Here is a 21,298-nt window from a genome sequence, read left to right as displayed (position 1 = left end):
CAGCTCCAAAGTTCAGGGGAACCAAATAGAGCTCAAGCTTTTGCCAAAACTACCCCAAGCTAAAACCATAGCAGTGGCACTCTGATGGAGGAGCAAAGGATGGGTGTGGAATTCAGTGGGTAATACTGGATGGACTTGGGAACCCGCCACATTTACCAGCAGTACGTGCTGCTTCACATCCTCAGCACCTCTGACTTCTTTCATGTCAACTATCTAAAACCTGCTCTGCAAATCTGAGCCCGTGCGTGGCTGGGTTGCGTGTAATCACGGAAGATTTCATTTGCATAACTGTCCTTTTACTGTACTGCATTTCTATCAACAACTGAGGAGTCACATAAACTGGAGAACCCAAGGTGATGGCCAGGTGTTTTTGTGGTGCTCACCTCTTGCAGCATGTCATCTGTGCAAACCCCCCGCTAAGCTGACTGGATTGCAGGGCTCTCTCCTAACCCTTGTACCAGTGCAAAGCACAAGTAATTTCACTGAAGAAGAACCAGTACTAAAAACCATAAACGAAGTGATGCAAAATCAAACGGATTGCAAGGGAAAAAAGCAGTATCTAAAATGGATATACCCTGCTTCTACATAACGTTAGAAGAAAACATGGGAAATAACTACAGCACAGCCTACAATTTTGCTGTACGGAGGCCTAATGTTTTAAAACTTTATGTAAAAAGAAACAGCGATTGCAGTGCTATTTGGATTACAGAACATGCGAAGCTCTGTGCACATTCTGATGTATTTCTGCACTTTATATATATGGGAGACAAATTATGTGTGCAGCAACTAGTACAAACAAACGAACAAGAGCCAGAGCTCTTCTGGAGAGATTTCAGGGACAGCAAGCCAGGGCTTACTTGGATTCTGCCCCAAAACTTTCTGGAAGAAGAAATGTCTCTGCACATCAAAAAAGCTAGAATAAAGTGAAAGCAGAGGCACCTCTCGGCATCAGTAAGTGCCAGCCATTAACACCTTGCTTCTGCGCTCTCAGAAAGCGCTGAGACATTTGAAAGGTCACTTGAAAATTACCTGGGAAATCGTTAAAGCTCCAGAACTTTGGAAAACAGAACATTTTCTAGCGACATAGGGCAGTACCTGTTGAAGTTGATTGGGTACAGGATAATATCCTCAGGTGCTCTGCCGTCCCACTGGATGATATAAGCCTGCTCGAGCATGACGACGGGCTGGTACTGCTGGTATGGTGCTCCTCTGTTCACGCCTTGCAAACGCAAGGGATGGGAATGGTATGCCGCTCTGGCAATGGATAAGGTCAGATTCTCAGGGCGTCTGGCCTGAATATAAAGCTGAGGGTGAAAGGAAAATGACAAACATATCCATTAAACCAGCCAGGCTCAGCCATAACATGTGCATTTGATCATCGTTGCCTGTAAATGTTTTTTGCCAATGAAGAGCTCAGAACATTTGGAAAGTCACTGAAATATTTCCAGTTCAAATAAAAAGGTAAAACAGAAATAGCATCTGCAGCCATTCATGGGGACACCATGAAGTGAGATATGAATCGTACAGCACCATAAAAATGTTCGCTATTCAAAAATCTTAAGGGACAAGGGTAATCAAGGAAATATTACAAAGTCACTCTTTTTCATTAATTCAAATAGCTGCACTTTAAAAATAGGCTTATTCCATTGAAAAAACAGAAAACTCTTAAGTTATTTCAACAGGCTTTGGATCAGGTCCAGTTATCTAATGGAATCCACATCTCACTCACAAGTAGCAGACCAGGCTGAAATTTTGGGGGCTAAAACTCGACGGCCTGACTGCATGATCTCACAGACTAAATACCCCATGTTCCACAGGCTCTTCTGTGCAGGGACCAACAGGTGCCCTTGGTCTGTAGTTCAAATCTACAGACCAGTTACAAATCTACACTCCAGTTGTATGCTCATGTGGCAAAAATTAGCTTTAAGGCTGAATGCATGATGTTCACCTGCTTCCCCCATGTGAAATTACAGTGCAAAAGGAGGATGCACAGTTAGTCATACAAATGTGTCTCGGCACGCAAGGTTGTAGCAGACAGCTTGTCATATTCCCTGAAGAGTTTCAAGTGCACTGAGGGCAGGTGAGGACACCTATAATCCTGCTTCCTTCACTCTCCTACAACGTAGGATAGCACTCTTCGCATCAAGATCTTAAAAGACCCAACGTAAAAAAAAAAAAAAAAACCCACAACATTTTAGCTCAGAAAAGTCTAAACTTCTACATGAGCATTCATTGAGCAAAACCATTTTTAAACTCAATTTCTGTCTTTGAGATAGATCAAAACAGAGGCAGTAGTCTCTTCACAGATTTTAACACCACAGGCAAGGATACAAGCACAGCCAAGACCAGCAGAGAGGGTAAGACTCCATCTATCAGGATATCCACCTTCTAATGTGGGGCTATGAGACCTTGGCCCCTCACAGCTCCATATCTGCTTCTCTTCCTCTCGTCTACGGAGATTGAAAGCTCTGCAAAAACAGTCTCTAACTGGTTTATATATGAGCTTATTTTAGTTGGGGTTTCTAGCCAGTTCAGCTCCCAGTTCCACTTTCATGCTCAGAAGGACTCTGCTCTTGTGCCTGCTCCTGATGTTGAGTTTGAGCTCCTCAGCACCTCCAAAAGACAGACCATCTCTGTCAACTCCCCGTCTCACTCCTGAATTCAGCAGTCTCATGCTGAATGCTCAAGTCAAAATTTAGGTCCCTTGTCAAAAAAGAAATCCAAAAGTAGTTGTGTTTCTTGTATATTCAGTCCATTCGTCCTTCCACAACTTTGCACTTGAACGATGAGAATCTACCCTGAGTGGTATCTGAAGACCTCTGGAGATTAAAGTGTATCCCAGAATTGCATTAAACACAAGCTTTTCTTGACAGCTGAAACTCTTCATCGAGTAGTTCACCCAAACAATCTCTGAGCAGCAGACCCTTTATTCATTCTTGATGGATCAAGGAAGAATAAATTATTTTTATAGTCTGATTAAAGATCTTTTTTATCTATGAAACCAAGGAGGAAAACCTATTTTCCCTTCACATTCAAACCACGATTGGAAAGTCAGTTGCGTGCAATGCAATAAACCAATTTCAATCTCAAAAAAATTTCAATTTTCTTGTCCCCACTCGGATGGTAAGTCCTGAGGTCAGAGCAGGTGATCAGTAAGGTCCCTTCAGACCTGAAATCCCATTAATGTATTAATTGTTCTCCATCAAACCAGCATTTTCTGACAAAGAACAGTTGGAATGAACTCTGACACTGCAAAGTAATGGCCCACTTGTGTCTTTCTGGATAAGAGGCAAGAGTTTCTGTCCTATCACTCTAAACTTTGACATTATTTCCTTCTAATATATGTCTCCAGCAAACACAAAATATTAAGATGGTAGCTGCTGTGCACTTACTACAAAATTAAATTCACCACTAAGAAAAAAGACCAAGAAAGGAAGGATGTGCATTCAATGAGCCCAAGAGTTCCTAAATTACAAACTATCAAGAACAAAAGATTCCTATATAGTTTAAGATATTTGTGTGAAAAGAAAAAAAAAGAGAGAGAGGGAATGCTATGCACGGCCTCAGCTGCTCACTACAATGATTTGTTAGAGAGTTCAAGAAAGTGCTGGAAGAGTTTTGCAGTGTGCTGCAATAAGATAATGGGGAAAGTGGGTCAGAGATTTGTTGGTAACATTTTCCCCCAAGTGCCTAGGGACCAATTCACAGGTCTGACATTAAGGATAACGATGACAGCTATTTTAAGAAGGAAATAGTAATTTCTAGGGCAAGGAAAAATGCCACAAATATTTGTAAACTGACTTTGTCTCCTGCAATGACCAATAGTGGCCACTGAGAGAATGCCTTCCAGAACTGGAAGCCACCAAGGATGCAATTTTCAGCCCTAATACAGTATAGTATATCTGGTGGATATTGCAAAATGTTTATTACTAAAGGAGATCACAGTACGTAAATGCCCTGATCCAGCAATCTAGATCCTACACAGAGAGACTCTTTCTCCCCAGTGAAGCATCAAGCGGACTCCGACTGGGAGCAGGGACTGGCTGAGAAGTTTCCTGCAGCAACTGGATTCAGGTCGGGAACCACAGTCTTGGTGGCTTGGTCCTTCCTGAACATACCAAGCTGCAGAGAAAGCAGCACCCCACATTTTCCCATTCATCCCTTTCTCTGGGCATCCCCAATCCTTTGAGGGAACAAGGGAAAAGAGGGGAATCCAATCCCTGTCCATGAAATCCTTCACCTCTCTTCTGTGATGCTGACTCATGTCAGTCCTAGTACTCATTTTTTGTTACCCCTTTAGGACTGCAGTCGAGACCAACAGATTACTTTAGAAAAATCCCAGAAAAGTCATCGACCAAAATGCTGCTTTTAATTCCCAATGAGGTGAATGAAGTAAAAAGAACCCTTGGAGCTCCCCTAGCCCCAGGTGGGTGAAACATCAGCTACTGTCCCAGCATAGTGCTCTTCGCATGTCACAACATGGCCTCTTTCTTCCTCAGCCTTTACTCTGCAACACGTTTACTCAGCGACACCTTCACTCACTTGAACTGAACTTGGAAAACTTTATCACTTTTCTTCCTTGTATCTACCTTTGCAGGGGCAAAACACTTGTGAATAGGAGTGAAAAGGAGGATAACAAGAGATTTTTTTTCTGGAACGAAAAATCCATCTTCCTTAGCAACACCTCCATAATTTTTGGTTAGTTCTATCAAAATATTTAAGAGAAGAAAGTGGGTCATAAAGATACTTTAAAATATGAGAAATGGTGACAGCTTAATATAGTAGAAGAAGAGCTAGTTAAAATGTTATAAAATGTGAGCCTTCTACTTGCCTGGATGGTTTAATGGACATAGTTGTCATTTTAGCTGCTTAACACTTCATGCTAAAAAGATGTGTCAGATTTCCCTGTGCTTACATGGCAATTTTCCCAAGTAGATTGTGAAACTGAGAAGATAAGTTCTTTTACAATTCATGGGGGATCTGCTATTCAACTGCATAGCGAGTATGAAGATAAGCAACATGCAAAATATTGGAACAGAAAATCTTGGTTTCTGAGAAAAGGTTTGCTTGCTTTCTAGTTTCTTTAACACTTTTTGTCTTGCTGTGCTGTCAGCTGTCAAGCTGGAGCAAAATACCTTAAAAATGAGAACCTCAAAACATACCTTCTCTCCACCTGGTTGTTCAACTGTTCAAAAATGGTTTATTTCCCAGGGCAAAACATTTTCTCTATAAAATTTCCAAGTGAAGACTTTAAAATTCTTTCAGAAAGAAAAATAAAAAAATCTTCCTTTCTCTTAGACATGCTAGGACATGCTAGGATGTCACTGACATCAGCAAAACTACTTTGATTTTCCATTGATGTCTATCAGATCTCTTTGTCCAAATTGGATCTCTTTGTCCAAATACAGACACCATTAGCTGAAAAATATCTTGCAGGCTTTTCCTTCTTCCCAGTCTGCGAGGTGCTGACAATTCTCAAGCATTGCAGATACCCTGGGATTGTACAGTTCTGCCAGTGCTTAGAACAGCACCATTCACTACCTACTGCATCTCTCGTTTGCTTTACATTTAGAAGGATCAGCACCAAAACCAGCTACACAGGCACTGAACACACAAGTGGATACCAGCTGAAGGTATGTAACTCGGAGACGTGGGATCAGTGCAATTGCAAACATTCACTGCAAGAACAGAGTTGACAGAAGTGGAAGAATTTCTATTTCAGCAGCCTGCAGTAAGGTAGTGACTAAGTGAACTGGTGAAAAATCAACAGCATTACCTAAAAGTATCGATTTTCAGGTAAGTCAAAACTGATATTAATTTAGCTATGTAGGAGCCTCTTATGACTGTCTAACACTTTTTGAAGTACATAAAAGAAAATAGTATGTAATGCCAAAGAACTCTGCTTATTGTAATAAAGACTAACAGCAAAAAAGAGAAGTTTCACAGCCTCTCCTGCTCAGTTGCTGTGAAGACTGCGAGGCAACAGTAAGTGCACAGCTTCAACTGCCTGGTGGGAGACAAGGCACTTGTCTTACCATTTATGTAAAAATCAGAAATGGTTTAGGAATCTCATTTACGTTTTAATAAGTAATGCCGGTGTTGAGGAGTCTCCAGCTCAGTGCCGTTGGAAATCTCAACCACCTACATGGAGAGAACTACGGGACGAGCCTCTCCCTACAGTTTTCTTTTATTACTGGCATTTGCAACAGCTGAAAGTCAGGTTGACAGGACACCGAGGACCTCAGCACCCTGCTGACAGAGTCTGAGTGACTCACACAGATTGCCAGAAGATGTGGTGCTGCCAACTCTTATGATTTCCCTGTGAGTCTCCTCCTATTTAATGTTCTTCCTCAAAGCCTCGCTTTATTTACATTACAGCATGAGAGTTTCAGCTGTCATTAAAAAAAAAAAAAAAGGGATTGGTCTTGTTGGCACAAAACCAACCCTACAGGCTCCAGAATCAAAATGGGAGGACAGAAAGACCTGATAGCTCCTGCTTGGGTAAATTTTGTGATGCCAGAACCCTTTTTTTTGGTAGAGAAAGGCAAGACTGGATCTACAGCACAAGGTATTTCTCAGTACTCCTTGTTAAAGGAAGGTCTTGGACACCACGTGGGGAAGGTGGCATGATGCTTCTTGGAGATGGTGAGGAAGAAGGGCCATGAACCAGCCGCAGGAAGGTGGGAATGTCAGCCTAAGTTGCTAGATTAAAACATCCTCAGGAAAGCCTATCCCCAGGATTTTGTGGAGCCGGAAATGCTGCCAGAGGAATAGGTTTTCCCCAGGCATTTCTTTTCCTGGGCAAATTACATCCAGGAGAAGAAGAGCATGAAAACTGAGTGAAAGAAACCAAGCAGAAAGGAATTAACTGAACTGCAGGCAATTTTCTCAGAAAGGATTTGGCTGCCATGTTAGCTGAAGGGCTTGGATCTCATTTTTCTACGCCAAGTAGCCCAACCCAAGGCTGACTATCTTGGGCCCAGTTCAGCAGGAATATGAGAGTCACTATTTCCTTGAACTGAAAGGATATTTTCACCTGCTTGTGCTAGGGAAGCATAAAAGTTCTTGTCTACCAGAGCTACATGAAAAGGAAAAGAAAAACAGATTTTGTAATAGACTTGCTAAGATCAAAGCAAACGGTCTTTCTTCATGACTGGATTCACTCTTTTAGGCTTTTGATCTGAGGTATGACACTCAGAATTTAGCACACGAACAAATCATCAGTTTGTCAAGGTGCTGAGAATCAGAGTTAAACTGAAATACTCCAACAATTATACCCTCTAAATTAAGTGAAACCCCACTGCACGAGACCAATTTCTTCCATCCTGCACACACATATATATATCCCTACCCAAAAGCCATAAAGCAAAGCATTTAACATGAACTTTGCTCATCCTGCTGGATGCTGATTAGTTGAAAAACGCTGGGAAGTAACGGATCCCAGAGAAGCAAATGTTTATGCTTGCCTAAAACCAAGCCAAGGAAATTTTCTATGGTGGAAAAAGCGTCTCACCTCAGAAAGTGCCATAACTAGGAGGTTATTAATAGAAATAAAAATACAAATGCCTACTTGTTTACAATTCTGAATTTAACTGTTAGGTTGCCAGAGCAGAGAATATCATTCCTCTGGAGACACAGAGCAAAATGTAAGTGCCCAGCACAAAACCCTAATTCAATGGGAGTGTTTCACAGGATCCTGATCCTGTTTCTGTCTAGTCAATAGCAAACCAGGGGACGCAAGCCGAGTACCTAGGCACTCACACAGCAATTCCTGCTCTCTGCTGTGCAACTACAGCAAACGCATATAGGCTTTTTTAGCTTAAGGATACATGCATAACCTGGATCTGACTCTGCACATATTATGTAGGCATAGAGGTCTCAAAGATAATGGCATTCCCAAAAGTTTCAAGCAGAAAGTTTCTTGGAGAAAGGGGAGCAGAGTGCTTTGAATATCCGATGTGTGAGCCCACACACTACTACACATCACAGAAGCCACAGAGAAAGCACCTTCAGAAATCTTCCAATGTGGAAAACCCATCAGTCTAGGTTTGAAACCCACCCTGAGGTGCAACTTGTAGGAATTCAGGCTCTGCTAATCCCCTGCTCACGAAGCTGCGTGTTACAAAGGGAAACTCCTTTCAGGGAGTAATTTTAGCACTGTCTGGTCTTCAGTGACTTTGAGCAGAGTTTTGTCCTGTGCCGCACCTGCTGATGTGTGAGCAATGTCTACAATGAGACAAGAGTTTGAAGCATGCTCCCAAGAGCACAGAAGACTCTTAATAAATAAACAAATAACACCTGTTGTGTCTCCTGAACTCCAATCTTATTTTAAGATCACCTCATATTCCATTCTTGCCTTTCATATCCAGCACTGCACCCCACCACAGCCTTTATTTGACAGTGCGGGGCTGTTCTCAGGAGTTGGGGGAACACAATGGTCCTCTCAAAAGCCTCATCTTGCATGAGGGCTCCCAGTACCCACTCTCCAACCCCAAACCGTGCAGTGCTGCACACACCTGCCACACAGCGTGTTAATATTTGGCCTGTTCAATACAATGAGGGAGGAGACCTAGCACGGTGTCCAAGGCTTGGATATCTTTTTTGTAAATACATTACTATCTTTTAAAAGTGGAGGAGCAAGGAGAGCCATTTGTAATGTCTAACAGGTGATTGTGAAAGCTGTGGTGAGTCAGGTATTTACAGTATGCTCTATCTGCACACAAAAAACTGGTCTTGTTGAAATTTGAGCAACATACAATGAATCATAATCTGATTTTGAGGTCACATTTTGCCTCCATGTATCATTCTCTTTTCCTACTGAAATGTTACCCGGGACTTGCAGGTACCAAGGACTTTCTACCAAGGTGTTGACATCTCAGTTAAAGTTTCAAGTGTGCTGAAGAAAACAGCTCTGAAGGTTTAAGAACACCCTGACCTAAGACTGACCATCCCCTGGCCTCTTGACCGTCCCATTTCACCATCCTGAGCACAGTGGGATGCATCAGAGGAGTGACATCTTCCATTACTGAAACTAGATTCACCAGACTTATCCACTGGAGCCCCATGATGGAGTGCACAAATGCCTGGAAGCAAGAACTAGAAAATGCCAAACTTTCCCCCAACCAGATTTCAACTTGCAGCTTCTTGTGGGCAATGGGAAAAGACAGGGCTCCTTGCAGCCATGGATTACAGGCAGCTGCACATCAGGAGCATTACCGACTCCTTGGAATTAGGCAGATAACACTGAGAGGAGTAAAATTATATTCAACATATTATTCACCTCTTATCTTATGGAGTGTTGAGTAGGTTTCACTCCATCACCCCTCAGCAGACTATCCGAGGGCGCCCACCCAACATGCCCAGCAACGTTGCCTACAGGAACCCTCTGTTACCTGTGCAAATTTCCCGGTACACATCACCCCGTTCCAGCGTGGGACAGTGAGACATCCAGGATGACGCAGCAAGTAGTTGTCTGCTCTGCTTATAAAAGTGTCCGGATACCCTGTCACCGAGCCATCCAGATCATGGAAGACAGACATTTTGTCACCATCATTATCATTGTTTCCAAACCACTGGCCCGATCTGCCAAAAAACACTTTCAGTCCAACCTAACAGGAGAAAATAAAAAGAAAAATTACTGATTAGCTCTAAGGACAGAGTTGGGTTTGTAGTGTTTTAACAGCCAAGGCAGTGATACAGCTAGAATAGAAAGTTCTATTGGTTGAGTAAGAGTTTTGTTTTGCCTCTTCTATTTAGAAAAAATTCTGACTATATTGGTTTTCCCCCTCATTTCTTAATACCAGGAGATATCTTCACAAAAATTAAACTTTGGGTTCTTTGAAATGCACCCACACAACTATATATTCCTTGAAATCATACAACAATAAATTGTGCGGTGCAAAAGGAAAAGGGTGACTCAAAGGCTAGGGAAGTACTGGAAGATTATGAAATTTACTGAGGAGTATCACTGCTGTGATTAAAGAAACAAAAATTACTAGATATTTGGTGAATTTTTCATACTATTTTAACGGCTTTTCTAAGCGCTTCTGTGAGTGCCATTTTTTCTAATTGTTCCTTTAAAACCTTATAAAACTCATAAAAGTGACAGCAATTCTCAGAATTGGCTCTTGTGCGCATTCTAACATATTCCCTGAAGAATTTTTTTTAGGAAAGAGAAATAACGGGAAGCAGCATTATCCTCATTGTGCATAGCTCTGTTTTCAAGATTTTCAGTAGCTAAGTAAAAGAATCTGTCCTGATATGAAAATCCAGCAAAACAAGGAAACTGCAGATGTTCGGCAAAAAGGCATGGAATATTTTAATGTCTGCAGAGAAAATTATTGCGGTGTGCAACGATTAAGTTCTGCAGTAATCAAGAAAATAATTACTCCGGGTCAAGCACTCTGAACGAATCCTGCAGCAATGTGTATCAAAACAGACAGCATAAATAGAGACTGGATCACACCGACCCAAAGGACTGTAATTCGTTCCATTTAGTCCAACTAATTTTAATTGGACTATGCACATGAGCAAGAATTAGGGTCAGCAGGATTAGGCTGCGAGTTTACTAAGGGCTTTAAAGGCTTTATTTGAACAATAATAAACAGAACAGCTTAGGAGAATAGGAGGGTCATTGTGATTCTGAGTTAGATGGAAAGTCCCATTGGCTTAAAAAGAATGACCACTACAGCAAGAACTACTTGCAGAATAAAAGTCTTTATTCCTTGAAAATTAAATTAGAGCTTAGAACCATTTTTCTGCCACATCCTTGTCTAGGCATTAGTCTCATAAACAAACACCTGAAACACCTTCAGTTAAAGGAGTCTCAAATATACGGAAATTTAATGTGTCTTTTTGAGTGCTTTGAAACCTTCTCTTACTGCACTGTGGGATGTTTTTGCCCAAAGGGCTACTTGGCAAAGGAGGATCCCAAAAGTTGTTTTGTTTTCTTCGTTTTAATTTATAAAAGAGGAGATACTAAAAAAATGCAAACGCTGTGCTGCATCTCAAAGCTCCATTATAAATACTTTGTGACAGTGCACTTCTGGAGTTGCCTATGAAAATGAGCACTTCACAAGGCAGGAGAACAAAGCCAGCTGTACTTCAAAACTAAGGCCCAGCCAGCGTAGCTTACATTTGATTAACACTTTCAGTGTTTTCATCCAGCAGCAGACAGTTTTGGTGCTAACGCTAATCTGATTTCTAACATTCTCCTCTAAAAAGTCTGAAAGTCAGAAAGGAAATGAGTTAATCAGTTAATGAGCAGTGTCACTTCTTTCATAAGGCTACCTTACTTTTGTACACTGTGGCATAAGGGATGCGCTGAGTTTGCAGCTACAGCTATGGCAAAATATGTAATTTTCTCTAAATGAACACACATGAACAGAAAAAAGACTCAGCTCACCAGGTATGTCCATGCGCAGCTAGGAATGAGCTAGAAGAAGGTGCAGAGACAGGTCACATCTAGCTGCCACACTGCTATTTAGACATCTAATTTTCATTAGGTGTGGACTACCTGGGAGCAACATGATATAAAGGTTACCTGAATTACCTGTCTGGAGCCTGACAGATGACGGTTATGAGAGGGCATAATCTCTTAGGAATATGCTGACTCGACCTGTCCAAAGGCAGCACACCTAATACGCCTGCAGACAAATCCTGATGACTGCAGTGAAAAACACTTTTTATATTGAAAATTAATAACGTCCTGCAAAATGTCATAATAACTTGCAACTTCTTCTAAATTTCAAGTGTTGGCACAAGCTCCCGAAAAAAGTCATATCACTATATGACTGTTATAATTTTAAGGAAACCATTTTCAACCCGTGTGAATCTTCCTCTGTTTCAGCACGCAAAGACTCTGCACGGGTGTTACTCTGCTGGAGCGATACGAGCCCTCACCCTGCAAGGTCCCTTTGGTCAGGAATCTCTAGGGTCTGGGTCTCTTTTTGCTGTTCTCTTTTTCAGGGGACAACAGACTGGCACCTCAACTCAGCGTCTGCTTTTCTTTTTCCCATCATGAACTGTTTGCAAACTTCTGCTTTGACGCAGAAGCCCAACACTAAGACAACACAACTAAACATAGTAAAGGCAACATTAGGAAGCGCCCATCTCTTAGCCAGGCAGGACTGCAATCCCATGGGAGTCGCTAGACCACAGCCACAAGCCAGTTCTCTGAGCTCTCCTGTGGACCACAAACCCACTTGACAGACCACTGGGATTTCTTTGGCACAAGTAATTTCAGAGATGCCGTAGTATTGGCACAGCTAGGAGTAGAATAGGCTTGAATCCACCCTAAGCTCCTGGCTGCAGGGGAAAAGTAACCAGAGGGACTATTAGAAATGGATGTGAATTGGGACAGTTTGTGAGTTTTCTGCACCTGCTGAAGGTGGCCTTGTTCATGGGAGCCCAAAAGGTGACGCGCAACCTCTCGCTCCTCACCTCGCTCTACAGCAGCTGTGCAGCAAAAGGACAGAGGGATGAATAGATTGCTATTTTATGACAAAAAAAAAAAAAAGAGATACGTCAAGTCTTCCTAAGAAATGATGCACAAGTGTCCTGTTTAGGCATGGCTCTGTTCTGGGCTGAGGCCATCTCCTTTGAGCTCTCCAAGTCCTACTGACTGACAGTAACCAGATCTACAGGAGACCACAACCATCAGTCATGCCTTCAGCTGGGTTAAGACCAACTACTGCTTCCACTGCTTTGAAATAACTCACAAACCACCCTTTTTAAAACAAACAAACCAACCAACAAGCCTAGCAATAATGTTGCTATTGATAAATGCACATACACCTTCATACGTGAGATTTAGGTTTGTCAACAGAAAGACAACTAGAATACTTTTTGTGGAGCTTAATGTTTAGGTCGTCCGTTCTACTTGACTGTTATTTTTATGCTGGAATTAAACAAGACCTGACTGGCTTTATTATTTTGTTGTCTATCCAATCCGCTGATTAGTCTGATAAATTATACAATTATTCCTTCAGCATGATTAATAGTTTTGTCATCGCTATACAACTTGCAGTAATGTTTAATTTTTTCTTAAAAAACAACAGTAAAATGATTGTCCTTTAGGGAATTATCACTTAGCTACCCTTTAAAAGTAATAAAATGAAGCCTGGAGATGGAAAATTAATTAAAACAGTCTACAGGCTCCATCTGAACTAGTCAAAGACATATTGTCCCATATAGCAATTAAAAATAAAACAATAAACTAACCATGGTCCTTCAAGTCTGAAATCAGATTTAACACATCTGGATCCAATCCAGATACAACAGAATCAAAGTCAAAAGTGCTGGGATGCAGGTGGTTACAAACATAAATGAGTTTTAAGTTGGCAAAATACCAACTTCAGAAGCAGATATTTCTTGGAAATGCACATACAAGAAATAATTACTGGGATAACGTAATCAGGATTTTTTTTTTGTAATGGGCTGACACTGTCTTATTTTAATTTGCTTTGCAGAAGTATTTAGTAAGTCTTCTGACCATTTTTACCTTGAAAAACCTCAGATTTTAAAGGTGTTGCAGTACTAAATTGCCTCTCAGACAAAAAATGCTGGGATATTTAACAGGCTCCTTGGCCTCAAACGGTGCAACTGTATTAAAGAGTTGCATTTTCAGCCATTCAAGAGGTAATCATCCCCTTTGCTGAAGTGCACAGATATCATCTGTCTAAAACCATTCTGCTGGACAGAGTCCTAAACCCATACTGGAGGAAAAATTCCACACTCTTCCAATCCATCAATCAAACTTTTTCACCATAAATTTTTCTCTAAGCTCCCCTCCCCAGTTCCAGGTGATTTTCTCATTCATATTCCCTACGGTCATCGTATAACCACCTCCCCAAGGGAGAACATAAAGAAGGTACAGCAAATTAGCCCTTTTTCTTCATCCAAAGCTCCCTAAAGCATCTAAGGTAACTGAGATCTCTTTACTGAAATGCTCAGGAACTGTGTTTTCTTTAGAGGAGCAGTCAAGTGACTGCAATCAACATCATTCTTTCATGAAACACCCTCCTGTTGTTGGTCTAAAGTGTACCAGGGAGGGGACGGACAGACTGACTGCTGGCCAGAGGGAGTGATATTGGTCAATCCCAGAGCAATGGAAATTTTCCTCAACATAAAGCCAAACCTCAAGCCAAAGTTACTACAGTTCATGGACATCCTAACAAGTATGGACCTTGTTTGAAAAAAGCTAAGGAGAGGTCATGATCCCTGGGATCGAGCCAGGTGGAATCTATCATTTCCCAAGCCAAGCGTGCAGGGCCACAATCCCTGCAGGAATCTAGGACAAGGACAGGAATTGCTCAGCATCCTACAGCTCCTGCCAAGGCAGAGATACAGAGCCCCATTCTGCTGTCATTGCTCAAGGGAAGTCCCTGTTGTGCTCCACAGGAATTTCACTGCTGACCCCAGACACTGGTCCACGGCTTCGCTTCTAAGTGCATTTGCTTATTTCTGGATAAGAACTGTACTCCAGCTTTCTGCCTCCCAACATCTCATTTGTGTTTCCCTCAACCTCTGAGGCCAGGTCCTCAGCATATAAAAGCTGGTAATGCTGCACCAGCTTAGAGTAATGTTCTAGATTTTCTGGATTCAAGGTGAAATATTCCTCTAATGCAGATTTTTTAAAGTGTGTCTGCCCAGGCATAAGATACCTTCACATTTTACTGGCTTAAAAATAACTTTCATTAAAAAAAAAAAAGAAGTGTTGTGAAATAAATTGATGGTATGCACCAATGTAACACGCACTGCTGCCTGGAAACTCCTGCTCTAGGATAAGTCTCTCACTGCTTCTAAAACTCTCAAAAAGTTGCACATCTAACAGTACGCACTCCTGCTTTTCTTACGTACACTTTTCTCCATCAGGATCTGCGACACGTTATTCTGAGGGCTCATCTGCCAGGAGTTTTTCATGAAGAACCCGATGGCACTTGAGTATCTGTCAACAGTTGGGGTGAACTTCTTGAAAGTACATTTTGCCATCCTGACAGGCCCATCATAAATCTGGAATCCACGAATAGGGAATGTCCTGCGAGATTTAAAAACAAACACAGTCCTGCGTTAAAAGCTTGGGCAAACTCCGAGTCTTCTCTTGAAAGCACAGGAAGATATTAAAAAGTAGCTAAACCGCGTTTCCTTTCCCAAGACTCGGATCCCAATACATGACAGTTAATGAAAGACGAAACTCTGCTGAACATCCTCTACAGGATAAGGCTCAAGGGCCAAAAAAAAATTTGCTCGTAAGCTTGCCTGAGGCTCATAAGCTGGGGTAAAGCAGTTCAAAACCCTTGTTCCCAGCAACCCAGGGGTTCATCACCACAAGGAAGACCCAGAGGGCTGCATGGCAGCATTGCCATCAGGTTTCCTGTTCCAGGATAGACAGGTTTCTCAGGAAAACATTAGCATGATTGAAAAAATTATATCAGTCAGACTGCCTGGAGGCAACTGTGTCCCCTTGGAATCAAGTACCAAGTAGTGCAGAACAGTTTCTCCATTCCATACAAGCCATGAGATCCTTAGGACCTAGTCCACAGCATTTGTACAGAAAAGCAATTTCTGCAGCATCAGTCCATAGATATGTTGTCAAGACATCAGTGTTGAAGGAGACATCACTCGAGTCACAGGTAAGGACTCACCCCTTCCATGGTGTGTTTTGGGAAGGTGCCAAGTTTTGCTTGGCCCTGGTTGTGGTTGATTAAAGGGTGGCCTGCAGCAGCTTTGCAGACGATAATGAAGCTGGCTAGTAGTGGCATGGAAAGGTAGGTCAATGCCTACCGAGTCCAGAAGGAGTTTTTCAGGCTTGAAAGCCACAAAGTGGCCATCGCATGGGCACACAGGCTCTCTCCAGCCTGGGAGGCACTGAGGCCCAGGTTTGATGATTTTTCTTACTGGTTGGCCCCAGACACCCAGAAACATTTTGCCAATTGGAAACACCAGACACAAACAGTGTTTCTTGACCAAATAATTCTTCTTCAACTTCCAGAGCTTTTATCCCAGCAGCTGGGTTTGGTAGAACCCTCACATCCCGTTTTGCACTATGGCGTAACAAAAGGACAGATATCAGATGTTTTGTCAAACTCCTTTCCAAGAGTATATTGCTTAACAATATTACAGATTATTAGAGCTTGTCAGAACTGCAAAGGAGTTTTTTTTTGCATTTGCAATTAAAATAACACCACCAATAATAACTGAAGATAGCTCTGATTTATTCTTGCTGTCCTACACAGATCCCATTCCTGTGTCACTTACGGCTGAGACACGTATAGTCAGGGCTGTGTGCATGGCATGTCTGCTGAGTACTGCTCATCTTTTATTTTTATATTCCTCATAGGAGGATTAATGATTGGTGAGCATCACCTAAAACATATACTAGGGTATAATTTAGGCTTGGGGAAGCACGTCTTGCTATGGGGATGTGGGTAGGCACCATGGTTGCTAATAAGGAGGCTGTGCTGCTGTCAAAATAGAAAATAACATCCTGCTATTGAAAGAGAAACAAGATGCAATAGTGAAAAATGGCTTCTCCTTTGTCAAACCAGCCATGCTTGCCCAGCTACACTAGCAGGAGGGACAGCAGCATGGTGTATGGGAGCTGCGCCATCAGCTCGACGCTCTGCTACTGAAGCACTGCACAAAAGCCATTTGGTATCTTTCAGATTCTCTAATCCATTCTCCAGTGACTAATAAATTAAGCAGAAAATTAAATCAAACACATTCAGTCAAGAATGCTCTCAAGCTGTTGGCCTGAAGAGTGAGTTTATTCGGATGCTTTTTATTTCTGGCCTAAGCAATAATTTGAACACCCGGTATAAATTACTCATTGGTAGTCACGTTCATTCCTGAGGCTTTTCTTCTAGCTTATGCTAATGCCAAGAAGAAACGGCAGAAGAATAACTCACTTGTTTCTGGGCAGTGTTCTGTATTCTCCATTTGCCCCTTTTCCCCAGTAGCTGTTTTGGCCTCCCTGGGAGCCAAAGTTGCTGCTTTCTCCAACAAAAATGGAGCGTGTAACCTCGAGGCTGGAGCCTTCATCTGTTGGAAAAGTCCCATCACTACAAGCAAAGAAACACCAGGTGACTATGCAGCACAGCACAACTAACTAATTAACACTTTTAACTACATCACAAACACAGTAGAATTTCTTTCTTAATTTGGAAAAAAGTGCATGCACTGGTATAACAACCTGCTTTAAAATCTCTTTAGATACCAGCAAGTTAGTGTCAAGGTAGCTTGGTGCTCAGGCATCAATAGCACAGGTCTGGGTAAAACCAGTCCTACCCTATATATAGAGATATAATTTATAGAATCATAGAATGGCTAGGGTTGGAAGGGACCTCAAAGATCATTGCGGGGATTTTGCAAGAGGTGTTGAGATGAGAGCAGCAGGAGCATGATAGACACCAGCAGAGGAGGCAGGAGACCTGCTGTGCCACCGAATGGGACCATCCCAGCCACCCTGCCCTGGCAGCACACAAGCTATGGGCAATGCTGCTCTGGCTAGAGCAGGAGAAAAGTCTCCCCGAACGCAGAGCCAGATGTTTAGTCTACTGGTTCAGGACCTACCGTCCAAAAGGAAATATTCAGCAATTACGATGTATTCCCCAGACATGCTGAGGCAAAAAGAATGAAAGGCTAAATTGCCCCTTGTATTAACGGCTGTGCAGGGAAGACTTGATGTGGTCTGGGAGGGAAACGTGAGGTTTTCTTGGGTCTTACAGGAATTGCCAGGGGAGTGTCTCAGCTTCCACCCTTGAGCCTCTTACACTGGGGAAAAAAAAAATGGAAGAAGGCAAGTTTTAAGAAATTACCTTGCCAGAGTGAGTCCAATTCCATTGTCTGAAAACCTGGGACAGAAGAAACACAACAGCGTAAACGACGAGGAATGTCTGTGGTGAGTTTGGCCTACAGACCTATTTATGTCTGCTGCGAGGGGAATGATATAACACGTAATTACAGTAACCTACCCCGAGTTGCGGAAAATAATGTCGCCGCCCCTGGCCCAGGCCCCATGGTCATTATTTTTAAAAGCAATAAGACCATCAATCACGGCAGGAACTCGCGGCTTTTCAGGATCAGCATCTTGATGTGGGTGAAACCTGAAGAAGAAGCTTAGTTAATGGAGCATAGGAGACACAGGAACCGACCTCAGACAGAGGAGGTTGTGCCTGGCAGACCTCATCTGGCTTCCGAATATTCATGTGATGGGCCTAAAAAGGTGATATGCTCCGGATCAGAGTCAGGCTATTAGCTCGATTTCATCTCTGTGCTTTGGTACAAAGCAGAAAACAAGAAACATTCATAAGGTTGAAATTCTGGCCTCGATGAAATCAACAGAAGATTTCTTGCTAGACTTCAACGGGCCCACAGTTACTCCTTAATTTGATTCAGTGTGATTTAGAGGCATAGGAAACATTTTTCCCAAGTCACTTGGGTCCTTTCATAATTGTCCTTACAAGGCCCATTGAGAATTCCTGGACTGATGCTACAAGATCAATTAGGCACTTTCAAGAATCTCGTTCAGCAAAGATAACAGCATAATAGGAGCTGCTTTCCTTGCATGTACAGACCAGACCTCCACATGCTTCTATCTCTGCTGTCATACAAAAAAGGATTCGCCTTGGCAATTGGGCACTTCTCAATTACTTTCAGGCTATTTCTCACCACGCTGGCTGTTAATGGTAGACTTGTGCTGTGTTTGGAAAAAAAAGTCAGCAGTGCTTTTTCTGAGTCTATCCTCACCTCCTGCTTCTTCCAGCTGATGTCCTGAGCGATGTGCCACCTCAGTGCCCAAGGGCTTGGCCAGAGCAGTGAAGTCTCACAAAGGGAGACAAAGTCGTCCCTTCCTTTCAGCCGCACGGGAGCACTGAGAGAGTGTGATGGAGGAGGAGAAAAAGCCTTTTTTTTTCAGGTTCAGCTGAGAGCAGGGGCTGACTTCTGCCACATCCTCCTCAAACAGGCCCATAGGGCTGCACTGAGCAAGAAAATGGCCTTAATTTACCTGCTTCCACTCTATGAAAGGAAGCTCAGGAATTTTAAAGCAGCTGACAAAAAGCTTTGAGGCCACTTTATTTTATTCGTTAATCCTAGACTAGTCTCAGCAGTCTCTTACATCATCTTTCAGATGTAAGTTCTTCTAAGTAATTAATAAGGAATGTTGGAGTTTACAAACCTGCTAATGGAATAATGGGATTTGGATCCCCTTTCACGTGCTTCAGTGCTTAGTCCTCATAATCCCCAGTGCATGTGTACAATTTTTGGTCAGCAGCAACACAAACAATTCAGTGCTTAGCTATGAAGTATTTGCCTCTGCACATCAGAGATAGCTTGTGCGGTTTTTTCAGATGCTCCAGCCATAATGAGGCATTAATGATCTGCTAAATACAATGCAGAAGCCAAGAAGCAATAAAACTATCCAAAATACTTAGCCATACAGCATGTGCTTACCTGGCATTATTGACAGTGAGATACTCTCTGGGATCTTCAGCGCTGGCTCTCGTTGTCTTTACTCCTTTTCCAATAAACAAACCAGCCTGAAAATGTGTGCAACTTCAGTTATTTGAACAGCCCATCCAACAGAGACCAGAGATCCCAGATTTTTATCAATGAACATGGGCAGCCAACACGTACAGGTACAGTGAGCGCCTGCAGTCTGGGCTTGCTCTTCTCTTTCGGTGTCACTTGGCACCACTCAGCATGACACTAGCATGGGATGTAGCATGCTGAAGTCAGGACAAAGCCTGCCCTGCCATATGTTATCCATCAGCATCTTGGGCTGTCTTCTGACCCAAAGCAAGGCACTGAACTCCCACTCTCTCTCTCTCCCCCTCACAGAAAGCAATAAGGGACTCTGCCAAGCTCTTGATAACTTTTTGGAAAAAGAGTGTTGTTAAGAAGTAAGGCTTTAAATAACGAGCGACGAGTCCCCCGACAGTCAAAAGAGAACATGAGCTGCTGTAGCCAAGTGAAAGACTTTGGGAGAGAACAGCAGCTGTCATGGACCAAGATGTAAAATATACAAGGCGCAGAGAACAGCACTGATTTCAATCTAGAATCCTGAGAAACAAGTTATAAATGCTTTTTATAGCTTACAGGTTAAGTTCTCATGTCAACAGTATGTTTTGGGGAAAGTGTTTTTCTTGGCATTATCCTTGAATTTTTGGTCTCGTTTTTCAAAGGTGATGAGCATGCCCTGGCACAAATAACTTTTGCTCATCCCCCTGTATTCTTGCACCACTGTGGCCAACAACACTGCTGAAGGTCCTGCCTGTTGTTCCTTAAATCTCACTTAGCAGTAAGTGTATCTATGGCCTGGGCATATCCCCTCTAACACAGGCACCCAACTGGAGTACCTGAAATGGGAGCCCCAGTCTGCTCAGCTCCCTCTTTGGTCATTAGAAAGAGCACCAACCCAAAAAGTTGATTGTCTCTTGATATAGTGTTAAAAGACCACTACCACAATGTAAGACATCCATGATCATCTGGTTTTAGAGCACCACACACGGTCAGCCCTACGTCAAACTATTTTATTGATAGGAAGATATAAAATTCATCCACGTGCCTTGAAATTGGAGTGGACTCTGTTGTTGTAAAATACTCCCAAGGGGGTATGTTCAGCCTGTCCCTCTGGATATTGCCCCTCCGACTGTCCAGTTGGAACCCGGTGGAAGATGTACCATATGCCGACATCCTAAAAGACAAAGGAAGGTCTGAGAAAAGGGACGCTATAATTAATGACGCAGGTTGTCCTTGGGGACTTAGGGTTTCCCTTTATGCTGGCCAGATTCCTAATGTGAGCCTGCCAAACACGTGCGAGTCCCAGTGGACACACACCAGCCCATACTCCTACACCTCCCGACTTATCCTCTGGCTATCCTCTGACAGTGGGTCCCCAGAGCACACACATAGGTTTTAAAAATGCATATATTGTGGGTGAAATTCAGGTAGTTTATTAGAAAACATAGCTGTCTCTACACAGGCACATTAAACACAAACATAATTTGGGTAAATATCAGAGATAAGAACAAGAAGAGAGTATATATTTATATATAAATATGTAACATTTTATAGGGCACTTAACTATAAACTACTAATAAAAATCATCATTTGCTAAGAGACACCACACACCACTTCCCACCGAGGTCGTGAGAGATACCAATGTGAGAACTGCAAGCAAATATTTCTTCTTAACAGAGACAAAGGTTGCAGAAATACATATCCAAATTTTATGATGGCTTACTAAAAATTCATTGCCCTCACACTAATGGCATCAATAGAATATATGGGACCTGGA

At 42.4% G+C, this 21,298-nt stretch overlaps 1 protein-coding gene across 1 annotated transcript in view; it reads right to left on the bottom strand.

Annotated features, from left to right (window-relative positions):
• LOC104383481 (cell surface hyaluronidase CEMIP2-like) overlaps positions 1-21,298 on the bottom strand; it is a 57,260-nt gene that overhangs the window by 18,970 nt on the left and 16,992 nt on the right. Inside the window, exons 12-19 of the mRNA XM_086620185.1 lie at positions 20,567-20,695; positions 19,453-19,538; positions 17,973-18,104; positions 17,817-17,852; positions 16,908-17,060; positions 14,860-15,037; positions 9,393-9,608; positions 1,096-1,304 (exon numbers count right to left, since the gene is read on the bottom strand). Coding sequence (XP_086476311.1) covers positions 1,096-1,304; positions 9,393-9,608; positions 14,860-15,037; positions 16,908-17,060; positions 17,817-17,852; positions 17,973-18,104; positions 19,453-19,538; positions 20,567-20,695 — 1,139 coding nt within the window. The remainder of the gene's footprint in view (positions 1-1,095; positions 1,305-9,392; positions 9,609-14,859; positions 15,038-16,907; positions 17,061-17,816; positions 17,853-17,972; positions 18,105-19,452; positions 19,539-20,566; positions 20,696-21,298) is intronic.

Source organism: Tauraco erythrolophus, chromosome 14 (genome assembly GCF_009769465.1).
Source record: "Tauraco erythrolophus isolate bTauEry1 chromosome 14, bTauEry1.pri, whole genome shotgun sequence".
NCBI classification, from domain to species: domain Eukaryota; kingdom Metazoa; phylum Chordata; class Aves; order Musophagiformes; family Musophagidae; genus Tauraco; species Tauraco erythrolophus.
This window is presented reverse-complemented; position numbering and strand designations above follow the sequence as displayed.